General features: G+C 35.8%; 1 protein-coding gene across 6 annotated transcripts in view; it reads right to left on the bottom strand.

Annotated features, from left to right (window-relative positions):
* Positions 1–16,463, bottom strand: part of ATRNL1 (attractin like 1) — a 574,237-nt gene that overhangs the window by 181,183 nt on the left and 376,591 nt on the right. For 4 of the 6 annotated variants that reach the window (XM_074831353.1, XM_074831351.1, XM_074831356.1 and 1 more), the window contains exon 27: positions 5,694–5,801. The exons of the other annotated variants lie outside the window; for them this stretch is intronic. In XM_074831353.1, coding sequence (XP_074687454.1) covers positions 5,694–5,801 — 108 coding nt within the window. The remainder of the gene's footprint in view (positions 1–5,693; positions 5,802–16,463) is intronic. 6 annotated transcript variants of the gene reach the window in all.

Raw genomic sequence — 16,463 nt, 5'->3', positions numbered from 1 at the left:
TGGGAAACCTAGGGTCCGAACTGTGGGGATAATACTGTCGAATGAGTGTGCAAGTGTGTGAGCACCTGTCAAGGAGTCAATTGGGGTGCCCATCAGTTCACTGGAACCACCCTCTGTGAAGGGACTTAGGTCCTAGCAGTAAAGTCTCAGGTGGTGTGAAAGGGACTCCCTGAGTCTGAACTGGACACCCAGACAGAATTACCTTAACACATCTATACACTTTACATTGAATAGAGTTACTATACACAACACACATAAAAAATCATAGTTGTGACCAGTATGCATGAGCAACTAGATTAAGTATTTGTTCTAAACCACAGGCTCAGAACATTCACACATTGCCAGACATAAATTTGAAGAGAAGCAATAAAAATCTTATGCAAATGGGCAGAGCTACAGTGTTGTATATGACCACTGATCAAGGAATTAAATAGTAAAAAAATAAAAAATTCTTATTTAATGAAAAACAGTTCGTTGTATGAGGAAGGAGTTATTGCAAACTAAACAACGCTGCCTTCAGGTGAATGCTTTTCTCTAATAGAAGCACTACCAAATGTGAATTTTACATATGATATGACATCCCCCACACATGTTATCACAAAAGGATACCCAAGGTGAATCAATCATTTGCGAAGAGGAAAAAAGATTTGAAGGTAGGATTTAAAACAAAGTGACTCAATAGTTTAGGAGAAAGTTTTCCAGATGAACATGACTGAGGGAGTGGGCAGAGAAGAATGCAGTGAGCCGTCAAGGTCAAAGTGTAGCACAAGAGAATGGAGTTCTTGAGGCAGTGTACAGCAAATTTAGCATGATCTTTGAGTAATACAGAAAAACAGAAAATGTGGTCCAATATAGAGTCTTTTCTTCAGTGTCAGGTGTATTATCTGACATTTCTGTGAGATCTAGCAGTGCAGGATGCATGGATTTTGGAAGGCTATAAAAATGATAATGCATTGATTAAGACAAAAAATAATTACGTAATGAATACAGAGTTCAAGGAGAATATTGAAGCTATTCCAGAATGGATTGGAGATCATGTTAGGCAAACCTACAGTCATGGAGAGACTGGGGGTCAGAGATGACTTAACAGTTTCTGATCTTGCAAGAAAACTGAGGAAGTAAATCAATGAGGATAAGAGCAAACATGAAGAGAAGGGTCAGAAATATTCAGTAACAGAAAACTAATAGTGCAACGAAGGAATTAAGGTGTTCAAACAACAGAAATGGAAACTTTTCAGAGACTATGCAGAAGGAAGAGCTAGGTGGCAATCAGAATAATAATAAAGACAGAGCTGAAAGGACAGAAGCTAATGGAGCTATGGGTACATGGTACCTGAGAACTGTTTGTCCAACCTGTTCAAAAAAGCTTCCAGCAAAAGAAATTCCATCACCTCCCCAGGCAATTGCTTCCAGTGATTCAGCTTTATTATGAGAAGCTCTTCCTGATATCCAGCCTAAACCTCCTCTACTACAATTTAAGTCCATTACACCTTTGCTGCCTACAGTGCACACAAAGAAAAGATTGTTGCCCTCCTGATTGCTACTAACCTTTTGCATATTTGAAGGTTATTATTTTGACTCCCTTCAATAGTCTACTCCAATTTCCTTGACTTTTCCTTGTAGTTATATTTTCTAAGTCTCTGATTGCTCACATTGTTCTCATCTAGATTCTCTCTCCTCTGGTCCTCCTTGACCTGCACTGTCACAGACTAGACACAATAGTGAAGCCTTTCCAAAGGCTTTCCAAAATAGTGAAGCCTTTTCCAATGTCAAGCAGAGCTTGTTTTACAGACATAACATATGGACAATATGGATAATCCAAATTTGGAATTAGCAGGAGGTTAAAAAAACCAACCAAACAAAACTTTTCTAGGAAAGGAAAATATTAGTTAGGAAAATTACAATTAAAGTCAGGGATGAGAGTACTAAAAACACCAACTCCTCACAAGCATATCCAAAGCCTTCTAAGGGACAGGTTACAAAAAAACCCAAGGCAACCTTTGTTTCTGAATGACACTGAAAAGAAAGGAGTAGGTGTCTCTAAACTATGTTTCTGCTCCTTTGAGTCCAGCTACAGCTTTTGCAGCCCTGCTCCCTCAAGTCCAGCTACAGCTTTTGCAGTCACTGGAATCATTCAGAACAACCTGCAACTTGTTCTATGTGATCGTGGCTGAACTGGCTCACAGGCTGTATCCTACAATTCGAATTTCACCTTCCTCAGCACTAAGCATGACAAAGATAAAAACGTGGAGTAGCCAGTGAAAAGTAGCCAGGGAACCTACCGTTCCCCATCCAGGAGAATGTCTGGTTTACCCTCAACATAGTGTGGAATAATGTGTAGTTAACCCACCATAGTAATAAAGAATAAACAGATTTGATTGTATTTTAAACAAAACTTACAATAAATAACTAATATCATACACTAATATCTTCTTTGAAATTCCTAGAGTGCAGCTCCCCAATAAGTTTGGATGAGCAACACTTGCAACTTTGTAAATTACATAGCATACTTTTAAGTAAGCAAGAAGTGCAAGTATAATGGTCTTTGATAGCTCCTGTTGCCAAATCTGTATTGCCTTTATGGTCAATGGAAACAAGATGACCACTCCAGGGACAATTTCATCATTATCTTAAAGAAGTTGGTACTTTCTTACAAGAGGAGTGAAGTTATCCTCTGACACTGAGACTGAAATTAGAAACTGAGAATATCAAGGGGAAATCTGATGACCTGTAACAAAGAGTTGGGAAGAGTCTGTTCCTTGATGTTAGCCATTATGTCATCAAAATAATACAGGTGCAATGCCGATAAAGCATACAACTAGCTTAATTTTGTACAAAATAATGAAGTACATTTAGGTTGCAGTTTCAAAAATTACTCTCTGAATTATTGAAATTAAACAAGAAAATGAACCCAAGTTAACTGGATTTATTTGTAAAGCAAGCTAAAAAGTCCTGACATCTTATTGGCAGGAGAAACTATCAACAGAGCTTATTAGTATAAACTTCAATTACCTAAACCCCACAAACCTCTGGTACAGGATTTTAATGTGTTTTAATAAGTCACTCTGATTTCCAATAGCCATTCTTGGTATAATGATAGCTGCTGGTGTCGGTACATACCTTCTAATTCTTTTACTCAAATACATGAGAAATAATGGCCAATCTTTGCTTCATATTTATCAGAAGTGCCTGAAATTCAAAACTTACTACTGCAAACTAAAACTCTACAGTGAAACAATTGCTCTGGATATTTACAAATAAATGCAAATAATAAAACAAAAGCTAATCAAAAGGCATACTGGAATTACCATGTAGATAGTCATATAAATACTGACATGTACCAGACCATCAGTATTAATATAGAACACCAGCTGTACAAAACCTCCATCATGTAAGCCAGATGACATTAATGAACAGCAGTCCTACTATGCAGTTGAATGGGAGGCTTGCAGTAATGTCTGGAACAGTTCAATGACATTACACTGTGCCCACAGGACCCATGGATCAATACAATGTCGTTGGAAGTGTCAGAGTTATTAGAATGTCAATAAAAGTATACCAACAATGTCCAAAGTATCAGTGAGTAATATACAATCTCAATAAAAGTATGAGGTGAGGGAATGCAATGCACCACCATTAAAATTGGAACCCCTGGTACATCAGTGCAAGATCTCTGCAATGCCGGTGGAATATTTTGAAGAGAGTTACTGTATATTCCACATTTTTACCAAAAGATCTCTAACTTTAAAAGATCCCAGTGGGCATCAGCTATCAGAGAATGATGAAAATAGCTTAATGATTCTAACTTAATACAACAAAATGAAGTTATAGCTACTTCAGACTATCCTACTGTTTAAGCACTGCATCCTGGAAATACATGTGTGATCCAAACTCCCTTCAGTCCGAAAGAGAGATGGGAATGAAGAACAGAATGGCAACTGCAACTTTTAGTGTCCTTTCACAAATTGAAGATAGACCAGGAATAGAGGCTTAGTACAGCTCTTTCTTACAGAATATACATCAAAGGACAATCAATACCCCGAATCACATTCATTTAATCCTCAGCACAATGCTTTGTTTTGATATAGATCAGTATATTGTAATTCCAAGGAAACTTTGAATGGACTTCATTCTGTGTATAGCCATGTATTAATTAGGAAAAAAACACTATGGATACTGAATACTAAACAATTACTAGAAAATGCTAGGCTAGGAAGAAAAAGCAATAAAAACTGTAAAATATAATTAAAATATTTTAGCATCTACCTCTTTTAGTGCTAAATAAAAGATAGGAGAAAAGAAAATGTGGCAATTAACTTGTGATGTTTACTTCTAAAGTTTAATTAAATAATCAGTATGTACAGAATTAGAGTTTGGATGCCTCAGCTCCCACTCATTGCTTCCCTCTGGAAAGACAACAGAGAAAATGTTCCCAGATAGAAGTGTAGAAACAATGAAATCACATTAAAAAAAGTTAACTTTTAACTACAGTGTAATGTGTCCTCAGCCTGAGGAGTTGCAGAGGTCTTCTGTTCCAAGATAAACGGAGACAGAGATATGTGATATTGGTGAAGAATGTGGGGGTTCTCGTATTTGGTCAGAAAATAACAAAGCTTCTTCAAAGAGATATGGCATTTTTATTCACTATCTATTTCAAGTATTTAAATTATGCCAGCAAGAACAATTGTGATTGCTTCCTATACAGTAACAGGACAGAGAGCCTCAATTTGATAAGTACTCAAGAGCTGATTCTTTTTCTTTCTGCTATGAATCTGTTTTTCACACTGCTCACTTCTCCATGAACCTTAGAGATTTGATAGAGTGTATTTAATCTTCCATTGAAAGAGGCTATTGAGAAAAGTAAGAGAAGCTTTGAATTTAAGAGGAATCGGCAGCAATGAAAAGAAAAGCACAATCTTGAAAGATTTCAGAGCTATCACACCTCATTCCCAGGTCCTACCATAAATAAGATAAAGCAATAACTGTAAACACAATATTGTAAATAAAAGTAAAGGAATAGAGGATTATGATCTACCAAAAGCCCAACCTAGATTTGAAATTCATTATTATCCACATATTGTAATTCTCCCTCTATTTTCAGGTGAAACTTCCAGAATCCATTTCATGCATTATTACACTATTCCAATATCACATTGCCTTGCATATTATTATTTCTTTTCCAATGTACTGCAATTACAATAAAAGAATGCAGTAATGTAGCCATTATCTACAAATGAAAATATGCAGTATACTCTGTATTCTTTAAACCTGTACATATAAAACACCACACTGAAATTCGACCCAGAGGTGCTTTATTTATTTATTTATTTGTTTGCTATAATTAAGATAGATGTTAACTAGGGGGCACTGTGCACTCGAAGGACTAAGCATGAGGTTTGCTCCCTCCTTAGTGCCTGCTTCTTGCATTCCTTCAGCTCACATCCATCACGGAAGGACTGCCAGGTGAGCTGGCTGTCACTCCAGCCCAGGCTAATAGATTCTCCAGTGGCTTTTGTTACAGCTCATGTCATGCTATTAAAACTCTGTGCCTTGAAAATGGCATAACATATGTAGCTGAGACTTGTCAGCTCCAGGTAATCAGACGCTGCTTGGTTTCAGAAGCAGATGCAGATGAGACTAGCAATATAAATATGCAAATCACAATGGTCCCTTGTCAGCACCACTGTTCCTACCTCTAATGGCCCTCGTAGAAAGTCTGTTTGCTCAGCTCCTACTTCCAGTGCTACATCGACAGAAGCAAAGGGGCGGCTGGCCATCTGCTGTCGCTCCCGCATAAGTTGCTGATGAGGAAAAAATGATGTTTTAACAAAACATTAAAAAATGCACCAGATATTAGTCTGCCCTACTATACCTCCCATTAAAACATAAGAATGCAAATAGCATGCAAATAGTCATATTTGTAATATTAAAGGGAGAAAGTTATACTAAATTATCATCTATATTTACATGAGAACTGAGCCCAGAGGGCTTATGTTGTCTACAAATGGTCTTTCAGCTTGAACTCTGATGAAATCTCCAAATGAAAGCTTCCCTAACTGACTGTTCACTCTAAATAACTTTGCTATTTGTGCAAGTTGCAAGCAAATACAGGAAATGGTTGGGAAAACTAGTTGAAGTCTAATTCCACTGATAACGCACGCATTAGAACACCTGCCAAGAACAAGTCCACTTGGCCTTCAAATTTCCATACTTCACTACTAAGCCAGGTGGAGTTAATAGTGTCAGGACTCATAATTTTATGCAGTATCTCTTCTGCAGTTACTTATGAAGAATAACGTGTCAGGACTGGGAAGCCTGCATCAGTGTATTTGAATTTGATCAGATATGCTCATAGAGTTTGTATAATCCTTTCCAATCATACCAGTGTGCACAGAAGTCCTGAGCAAAACCACAAAGCTAACTCATATTTCTTCCTCAATCTGTGATAATAATGCTTATTAAGCCATGATGAATAAAAATGATGACCAGCACTAGATATTACAAATCTTACTTCACTGGTTCAGTGCAACTAATAAAAGCATTATTAAATATTTAAAGCGAATGAGTCGTGCAATTAAAGTCATGTGCTCCTTCAACTGAACAGAATGTCGCAGCTCCTTGAAGAGACAAAATGCTTGCAAAAATGTTTTATTAGAAAAGATTTAAATTTCATTTTCTTAGTGTTTTTCTCTCTATTATATCTCTGGAAAGCTTAAAACATTAGAAACTGGTATTTGAATGTAAATGACACTAGCACTGTAACATATTGTTCATAAAAGCCTTTGAAATAATAAAAGGTATGCAAGCAAATATTTGCTGGCAGCTTACTAATAAACACTCTTGATTTAAGGTCTGTTACAAAGCAACAAGCTCATTTTGTGATACTTCTCATGCATTTTTTCTTGACTTGCATTTTAAGATTGTCTATAGAAATCTGAAGAAGCACTCATAATGTTAAAATCAAAACAGTATAGTAGTCTCCTAATGCATACCCAGTACATTCCCAAGGCCTGTTTTTTATAAACGTGCAGTATATTGTCAGTAAGCACCTGCGCAAATGGGCTTCAAGTATATCATACCAGGAGGACAATTGATGTGTCTGTGGATGAAACTGAACGGTTTATATTCCGAATAAATAAAAACCCAGTATTAATATCTAGATGGTTAAAAATTACATTATTAACCCTTCATTTAAAAATGAAACTAGTAGCCTCTGGATACTGATTTACATCAGCACTGATTTCCACCAATACAATATATTCATAGATTTTAGAGCCAGAAAGAACTACTATGACTCTCCAGTATTACCAACAACTTGATAAAGACCACAGAAATTTAAAGCATAAAATACCGAGTCATTACATGCTAAAATTACTATATCTAGCTTCTTTTCTTCCTAAAATAAGAAAAATTAAAGAAAACAATGTTATTAGAGCAGTCCTGCCATATGGAACTCATTACAATATTGTAAGTCTACAGAGCTACTGGCAAATGCTTACTTTTTAATGGGAAACCAAACATTGTTTTAAACAAATAGAATTGCTTGGGGAAAGTACTTAAATGAGCAGAATAACCTATGCTCCAAATGCACAAACAATTATTTAAAATATTTACTTAATACAGACTATAAAGAAACATATATTTAATCTGCTCTCTGTTTTTTAAGGCTATCAGCTTTCTTCACCTCTGCTCCTGGTCGTGTGTTCAGTAAAACCTTTTCATTCACAAGGTAGTCACAGCAATTTTGATAATCTCTCATTTGAGAAGAGTACTACAAAGATTCTTAATTAGCTCTGTAAACAAGAATGAAAACTATAAAATGTTCGGCTGCCCTTGAAGCGCTGCTGAGTTTGGCAGCTGAGCACTTGCACATCAAAGAAAAGTGCTCTATTCAAAACACTGCTTCTTTCTGTTCAGCATTTTAAAGCTCCCTGTAAGGGGGAGAGCAGGAAAAATAAGATGTAATGAAGAGAAATATGGGAAGTTATTATGATGTTTAAAATCAGTTTTGTGGCTGGAAAAGGTCACTAACTCCCACCATCTGCAACTGTCCGTGTATCAAGACTGAGACAAAGGCAAAGTTCCAGTTATAGAAAATCTTGTGAGCAAGATTATCGCATGGCAGGTGGCATTCTGGTGGGACACCCTGTGTCCAGTCACATGCTGTTTTCATGTAGCCCATACGGGCATGGGGAAATTCCTGTAATTCAGCCACAAGCCAAGAAACAGGGAAAGTCTCCAAACACGGGTATTGTAAGAAGAGTGAACAAACTCTTCCTTACCTTTTTCTCATCAAAGAGATTAAAAAACCCACACAGATTTCATCATAGTTCAGGCAGAATAAACATGGGATATCAGAAAGTAGAACTACGCTGGTGTTACTTATATACTCACATCAAAAAAAACCCAAAACTGGATTTAAAAATCATACAAACAAAAAATAAATATATACTTCTTCAGTAATTAGGGATATTTACTTGGAGACAAAGAATAGATAGGCATTATTGACATATTTTAATATAGAATCACACATTTAATTTATACTATTCAGAATGCCTAAATATTCACTTAAAACTATAGAAAATTCAAAATGTTACTTTCTCAGCATAGGACTGAGAAATTCAATGAGCATTTATCTGACTGAGCAGACAACTGATTTCAAGGTCTACCCAAATTTTAAATCTCATTAAGTACAAGAGTATTGACAAGATTAACTTTTGGCATCTCTATTATTTTGTAGTAATTTCAAAGCATTAACTTATATTCTATTAAAGAGTTTTTCTTGTAAATAATAGAATTATATTTGTCATTAGTGAAGAACAGTAAGATCTTAGGATACTATAAATTAGTTAGATTTCTCACTCAAAACCCATACAATTTGAGAACATTTCCTTAAAAAACAACCATTTTAGCATAATTAGTTCCTTGTCATGGAAATATACATTTCACCTGATTCTCTGTGGACATGTAAACATTTTTGCCCATAGATTATGTTAATTTTGAGTTTTGGTGTGCTAGTGTAATAAATAAATACCTTTGAAATAGGACCTGCTTCCCCATCTAGAAATATATTACACAAAAGCATTTCCCTAGGTATACAATTTTACCATTGATCAAAAAAATTCTTATGGGGGATACTTATCCTCTGATCAATGCAGTTTGGAGTGAATTAAAATGTTCCATAGCATCTTCTATAAGAAAATGTACTTGTTGCAAAGTTCTTATTTAAGTAAAAATGTTTTGATTTTTTTTTCTTTTGGTTGATAACGTTTAGACTTGTTTTCAAAATATTTTAACACCGATATTGTATTCATGTATAATAAAACAATGCAAAATACATATTACAGTGATTTAACATTAACAGAATACATTTCAGCAATCCCAGGCTGACATGTTTCAAATCTTTTGTATTTTAGAAAGTGTTACCTTTTTGCTTCTTTTTCCTATTTTAGACTTTTTTTTTTTTTTTTTTTTTTTTAAGACTTGGTCTCTCATAGTATACTGTTCTTCTGACTACCACTGCTTTTTCTGTGCTATTCTCCTCACCTTCCAGCATAACTGTCCTAGAAAAACCCTAATTGAAAAAAAAAAAAAACTAATAAAGTACATGAGGTGTTAGAAACTAGGACAAGTGTACTTTTTCTTTGTTATACAGTAACAGACATTCTTGAGGGACTGATAGATTAGGATAGCTGAAAAGGATGAGACCATTTTAGTGCCATAATACAATGAACAGAAAAACCCTTTCAGAGCTCTTTCTGTTGCTGTTTGGCACCATTATGGACTAGTTTAGCCCACTGGCAAGCAAGGTACATGTTAGAGTGTGCCATAAAGCATGCACGGACAAGTGTGCATGCCCAGGTTCATGGGGCAGCTTGACAGCTAGGGTAGGGATAAGAGGTGGAAAAGACTTGTAAAAATGTTAGAAAGACTTCTGACCACCAGACCAAAAAAGTTTTCCTTTTGGCAGTTTAGAGCCAGACAGTCTCAGTACACTGTTTCAGAAACAAGGAAGGAGTTGGCAGTTGAAAGGGTGCCTATTATTTTAACAACAGCAACAACTGCTTAGGTTTTCTAGGGGTTTTTTTTTTCCTTCACATCTCAGATTTTCTTTTTTTTTTTTTTGTTGCTTTTTCCTAGATCAGATCACTATCAACATTGTACCAGGACATCCATGACTTTGTCAAAGTGAGTATTCAAAATCACAAGGAATGGCAATTCTACACTATCTGGCAAGTGCTGTCCAGTCCAGTGCTGCATTACTCTCCTAGTGACAAAGATTTTCCAAATGTCTAACCCGAAATTCCTGTTCTGCTTATTCACCACCCAGCTCTGACTTGTCTGCAGTTATAACTTGGTCTCCTCTCCTGTTTCTGTGCTGTCAACTGCTGATGTGAATAAAATCAAAGGCTATAACAAAAGCGTTAACTATTCCAGGCATTAAATCTGAGTTTTATAGGAAAAGTGTTTGCAATGAGGAAAAACATCAAAACCTCATGGAGAGTTGCATTGAATAATTTCTGATCACATTTCATTTGACAAACTCCAAGGGTTAAAAAAATAAAAAAGGTATATAAATGGACAGCCCTGAAAAAACAGAGTCTCTATAAAGCAGTGCAATTCAGTCATTCATTGCATATTCTGGAGGATTCTTATTGCCATATCTAATCAACAGAAGTAACTTAAATGAGTTTAAATGACTACACAGATCTGAGTGGATCACAGACATTTTAGTTAGAAACACAGTTTAATTATCTTCAAAAACCTTAAATTCGCATTCTGAAACTGAATTATACATTGCAATATTTCAGTGAAGCTCTAATTATTTGCTTTAATTTGCACGGGACAAAGATTGCCTTCTCTGTAACTTTTGCCATTATAACTTGGTGTTACAAATCTCTTCAAATTATATTAGCTACCTACACAGCTGGAAAAGAGAGCACTTTCTCATTTACATGTTGAATAATCTATTTGACTTTAATTTTCAAATCAGCTGATTTCACCAGAAGGGCATATCATAGCCATTAAACTATTTTGTTGGGTTTTAGGTGAAATAAGCTCACCATTCCATGACTGCAGGAGATACAGTGACTTTAAGAGATGGACAAAAGCCAGTTTAGGAAACCAAGCAGCAGTAATAACCAAACTTATGACAGTAGTCTGACAATGTGGATTCATTCATTCTCTCTGTCTAGAACTTCCTAAATAATCCTGGTCACTTGTTTTCCGTGTGCCTCATTTCCCACTCTGGAATTGGAAAGTGGCCTGACAGGAGAGTGATTCAGGTAGACAGTGAGATATTACGATGACAGACACCGTATAACATGCTATTTACACTGCAAAACACTCTATGGAAAATTCCTAAGATACCAGGGCCTATTCCATGCCACTTTTTTTAAAAAAAAATTGCCTGAAGAAAAAGTGCTCTCAGGTGTGAGCAAAGGTTTGTCATGGGAAAAAATGAGAGGAGTTATACTTCTTGTCCTAGCTTTATACTGAATAAAATGAAGGGTTATTTAAACTACACATAGTCCAGCAAACAACAGCTAAGACATACTTAAAATACAGTGTACATATCCCAAAAAATAACAGTTCCAAAAGGTCAAGTTTTTATGTATCCCTTTTGGAAACCAAATACCAGTCGTCTGTAATTTCCCTTGAACAAATCAAAAATGAGAAAAAAAGATGAGCCCTGAAAAGGTCATTTTGTTGCTAGATCCAAGGAACAGACATTTAATGTATTGCACATTAGCAAGCAAAGAGCAAAATGTGAACCTACTGCGACTTCAGATTTTGGACCTTTTTGATTCTGGAATAGAATTCCCATCTCTAAAACACTCAGAGTATGAAAAGCTGCTTATTACAATGGAAATGGCACCCTGGTTTATGCTTATTTGCCAGTAATTTATGGAGCCTCACGTTACAATAAAGTTGTGATTAATCCTTCAGAATTTTTCCCTAGAGATTAATTTAGCATAGGACGATTTTTTGGGTGCTAAGAATCAGCTGAAAATTCAATTCACTGCTTTCAGATTTAAGAAGTGCTAAACAAGACCTAATCCTATTATCTCTTTCACTTAGATCACTATGAATCTATGTTGCACCTTTACAGGTTCTGTAACCATAAACATTTTAAAGGTTCCTCTTAGCGATACTAAGGCCTTGCCTACAGAAAAACTTAACTTCTGTAGGCCCAGAATTGCACTCTTCTTCCTAATCAAGTGAGTTTAAAAATCCTTTCAGCAAACTGTTGATTATTTTGCTATTAGCTAGCAGAGCCATTTTCAATTCAGAGAAAAATTTTTAAATGCTTATTCTGCAAACTAATTCTGTGTACAGAGAAAAAGAGAGCCAGATCCACTAATTAAATATGTTAAAATATTTCCACATAAGACATTCTATTTTATTTGCCCAAGGACAGTTATTTATAAATGAATATATTAAAATATGTGTTAAAATTAATTATTTCAGAATATGAAAGAGAAATTCAAGTATCATATTATGCAAACTACTCCATACAACTCTTTCATTTACAATGGTGTCACATAAACAATGTTTTTCAAAATGTCTTCTAAAGAATTACTAACACTGATAGTGTGGTGCTTTAAACATAAGTGCCATCTTTTTAAGTGGAATAGACACAGCATGAGACTACCTTACATTAACGAAATTTCAGTGCATCCTATTGGCATTATTAAGCTACTACTTTTGAAGTGAGGCATCGTGAATATTAACCATTATTATCACAACTGTTAAAACTGGCTTTACTTACTTACCTTAGACAACAGATGTCAAGCTGGTAATTCCCAGCTCTGAAATAAAGTTTTAGGCTGCCTCTATAGCAATTCATATTGCTTTGAAGATAGTAAATATGGTCTAATAGAAGAAGCAAACTGGGTATAAGTGGTACCTCATGAGATCACTTTGTCCACCTCTGTGCATTGGTACTACACAAAGGCAGGTTGCAGTGATGATCCTTCAAGCAGATGTATAAGTTTCTTTAAAAGGCCCCAGTGATGGAGGTTTCACAGTCACTCCAGAGGCCAAGAATGTCTGATGATCCTCATGCTGTAAAGCTCTTTTCTAAAATCTAAATTAAATCTCCATGTTGACATTTAAGACATTTGCTCCTTGTTCTGTCCACAGTGGAGCGCATTCCCTGTCTACAAGTGAGAAAAAAAACAAACCAAAACTCTCTTCTCCTTTACATGAGTATCTCAAAATTTTAAGTTTCCCTTAATCTTCTCAACTGTAAACAAACACAGGTATGCAAGTATTATCACGCCACTCCTGCTCCCCTTTTTCAGTTTCTCCCTTCTGTACTCTCCAAGTGCCAGACACTCTTGTCAAAAAGTAGGGCCCCAAATCTTACATGGCAGAATAGAAGGGTCACATCACAAGCCTCACAGATGTTTTTGTTGATAATATTGTGTCAGCATCTTTGCTACAACAGAGTATGGTAACTTATATTTACTTCAGATTCATTGTCATTCCACCTCATTTTTTAAATATTCTTACCAAGCTCATTGCCCATTTCCCCCTACCTTTTTTGTAGCAGATGGTTACATCTTTCTCAGTGAAGAATCATGTATTTGCCAATTACAGAATGGTGGAATTGCAGCTTTTCAACCTATTATTTCAGATTTTCCCATCTTCTTTTCTGTTCTATATCATCTTCTAATTCTGTTCTATAGTATGTTTGCAGTCTCTCTTACTTCAATGACAGTTACACATGCAATAACCATGGTCCATCTCTTAAATCAACACCAGAATCAGATCTCAGCAGAAGTCCAATTGATATATCTTTCCCTTTTCACAATGAATGACTTATAACTAACTACTTCAAGAATACAGTTTTATATTCACTTCATTTTTATCTAAAAGCTATGCTAGTCTGTTGTAGCAAGAAATCAGATTGGCTTGACATGATTTGTACTTGAAAAAACAACACTGAATGCCATCACATCTTCACTTTCTTCTAAATTCTTATAGATTATTTTAAAAAGTATTTATTCCAGTACTTTTCTAAGAATTAATGATAAATTGGCTGGTGTCTAATTGTCCAGCACTTCCTTTTTCACCTTCTTTTCTAAGATAGGAATTACAATCATCCCCTTCCTGAACCTCACTTGTCCTAGCTGAAATCTCAGAACCGTTAGAGGCTCTGAGATTCCATATATGTTTAGCCAATTCCCTAAATATTCTAGAATAAATTCTCTAACCCATCTTTCTACATTACTGCTTGATATTGTATCCCTTTTTCACAGACTTTTAAAGAGGCCTTAATGAAAGTGTGTTTTAAAACAGACTCTTTTCCTAGCACAGACAGTCAGAAAGATGAAGTGTACATCCTGTTACTTTAAGGAGAGGTTCAAGTGCAGGACAAGTATATTTTAATATGCAAATAAAGTCAATGCATTTTTTAACCTGCAAGACAAGAAAAAGGGTAGGCACTGGATCTGTTTCCTATGTGAACTGATGTGAAAACGTATGGTCCAAATTATGATGACTGAATTGAAGCTATGCCAATTTAGAAAAAGCTGAAGTTTCTGAAACATACCTGGACCCTAGACTACACAGTGACTTCAGATGATCAAAATCTTAAGAATTTTTTTCAGATTACACTGAATCTGAGGTTTATATTTATTTTTCTTCACTATTTTCTTTCTATATTTTTAAAAAATTAAATCGTAACCTATAAAGTAAACAATTATGAAATAAGAGAAAAAAAAATACTGAGCAGAAAAGCTGGGCTGTACTCCAACAAAGGCGAAGTTTGCCTTTATTATTACCTCTAATTCCTTAAAACCATCTATTATTTGAGATTACTGGTACACTGATAAAGTGACAATGTAAATGAAACATTTCAAGTGCAGCATCATTGCCAATTATACAACTATTCTAAAGTGGTACTTTAGAAGCTACTTAAAGCACAAATGACATTATCATTAAGGAAGGTAAACTGGTGATGTACCATGACTGACTGATGCCTTTAAATGCTTTCAAGCTTTAATTCTTACAGTATTAAGCAAAATAACAATCACTTTCACTGCCTTGCAAAGGGGACTAAAAAGAGGTACACTTACCAGTAGTCCTGCCTTCTCAGGATGGAAATACCCTGATCCACATGGATCCTCAGTGTAAGGAGCTGACTAGCCTCGCAGAATGGGCATGCCACAGTACCTTGTGCTACTGTGTTGGGTGAGTAAAGCTCTTCTAGGTAATCCTTACAAAAGTTGAGCTTGTGTTACTTGGCTACATACCTCCCTTTTCATTAAAAAATGGGGCTCATTCTGTCACTGATAGCCTTTTTAGTTCAGCTGCCCCATCCTGGAGAAGCTCTAAAACCCAGTACTTTTCAAGTCAACAGCCCAATTACAAACTGTTAATAAAGTCATAGTTTTAAGTTACAGCTAGGATCAGGAAGTGTAAAAAAAAAGATCTGGTCACCCAGAACATTCAGAAAATCCTTGTAATAAATCCTGTCCACCTGGCATTTTCGGCGAGAAGGGGGTTAGCTAACCAACACAAAACTAGGATACTGATCTGAAATCTGGGTGCTTGTCCAAAGATATATTCCAAACTTCACAGATTTGCTCACCATACCTAGTACATTCAGAGCAGCAAGAATTTGGCACACACTGCTAGTGGGAATGGCATGTGGCCACCGCCAACTCATTTTGTGCAGGGGAGCAAAGGGCTTTGAAACAGATGCAGTTCTGCTATCTGATCAGAGTAATAATGTAAATTAAAGCAGCTCTCCTTTGTTCATGTTGTTTCTAAGTTTGAAACAACTGATTTAGCAGATGTGAGATGTTACACCTTTTAATGGTGGTTGCTCAAGAATACTTGAATAATAAGTTGATCACAAAGTTTTCCACTCCTGCTATAGAACTAAGAAAGCAAGGCAACTAACCGTTCCTTACCTTTGAAGGAGACTAAGAAACCAAGGTAGTTTGCTCTAAATTCAAGTATCTTGAACAGGAAAGTATGAGTAACAAGAAACTGCTGAGATAAGGAAGTCTGAAATTTGGAATAATTTAATGGAGAATTATTTTAAGAGTTGAACTGCTACCTAGTAAGCTACAGCTACTGAAGGGACTAGAACCTGTCTAATCTTAAATATTTAAGCTACATCAGAATTTCAGAAATAGAGGGTTTCAAGCATTAAATACCCTAATCCTACAGTCTAAAATTCAGTTCTGAAATAAGAAGCACAACACTAATTCCAAGAGACTATCTTGGCAATATCTGTAGCAGCAGAAGTTAGGTTGTTATTCTCTTTATCTTGGTAATAATTTTGTGCACAATCCAGCTGCAAACAAGGAAATCTCTTTCCCAGTAGTCTTCCTACAAGGGGTTGCACCAGTCTCTGTGTTAACATACTCTACAGATTAGAAAAAAATACTGTGAAGAAGTTAATCCCTCACTGCTGCCACACTGAGACTTTCAATATAAAAGTG

The sequence above is a fragment of the Strix aluco genome, chromosome 7, assembly GCF_031877795.1.
Source record: "Strix aluco isolate bStrAlu1 chromosome 7, bStrAlu1.hap1, whole genome shotgun sequence".
NCBI classification, from domain to species: domain Eukaryota; kingdom Metazoa; phylum Chordata; class Aves; order Strigiformes; family Strigidae; genus Strix; species Strix aluco.
The sequence above is the reverse complement of the archived record's forward strand: the minus strand, read 5'-3'. Positions and strand labels throughout refer to the sequence as shown.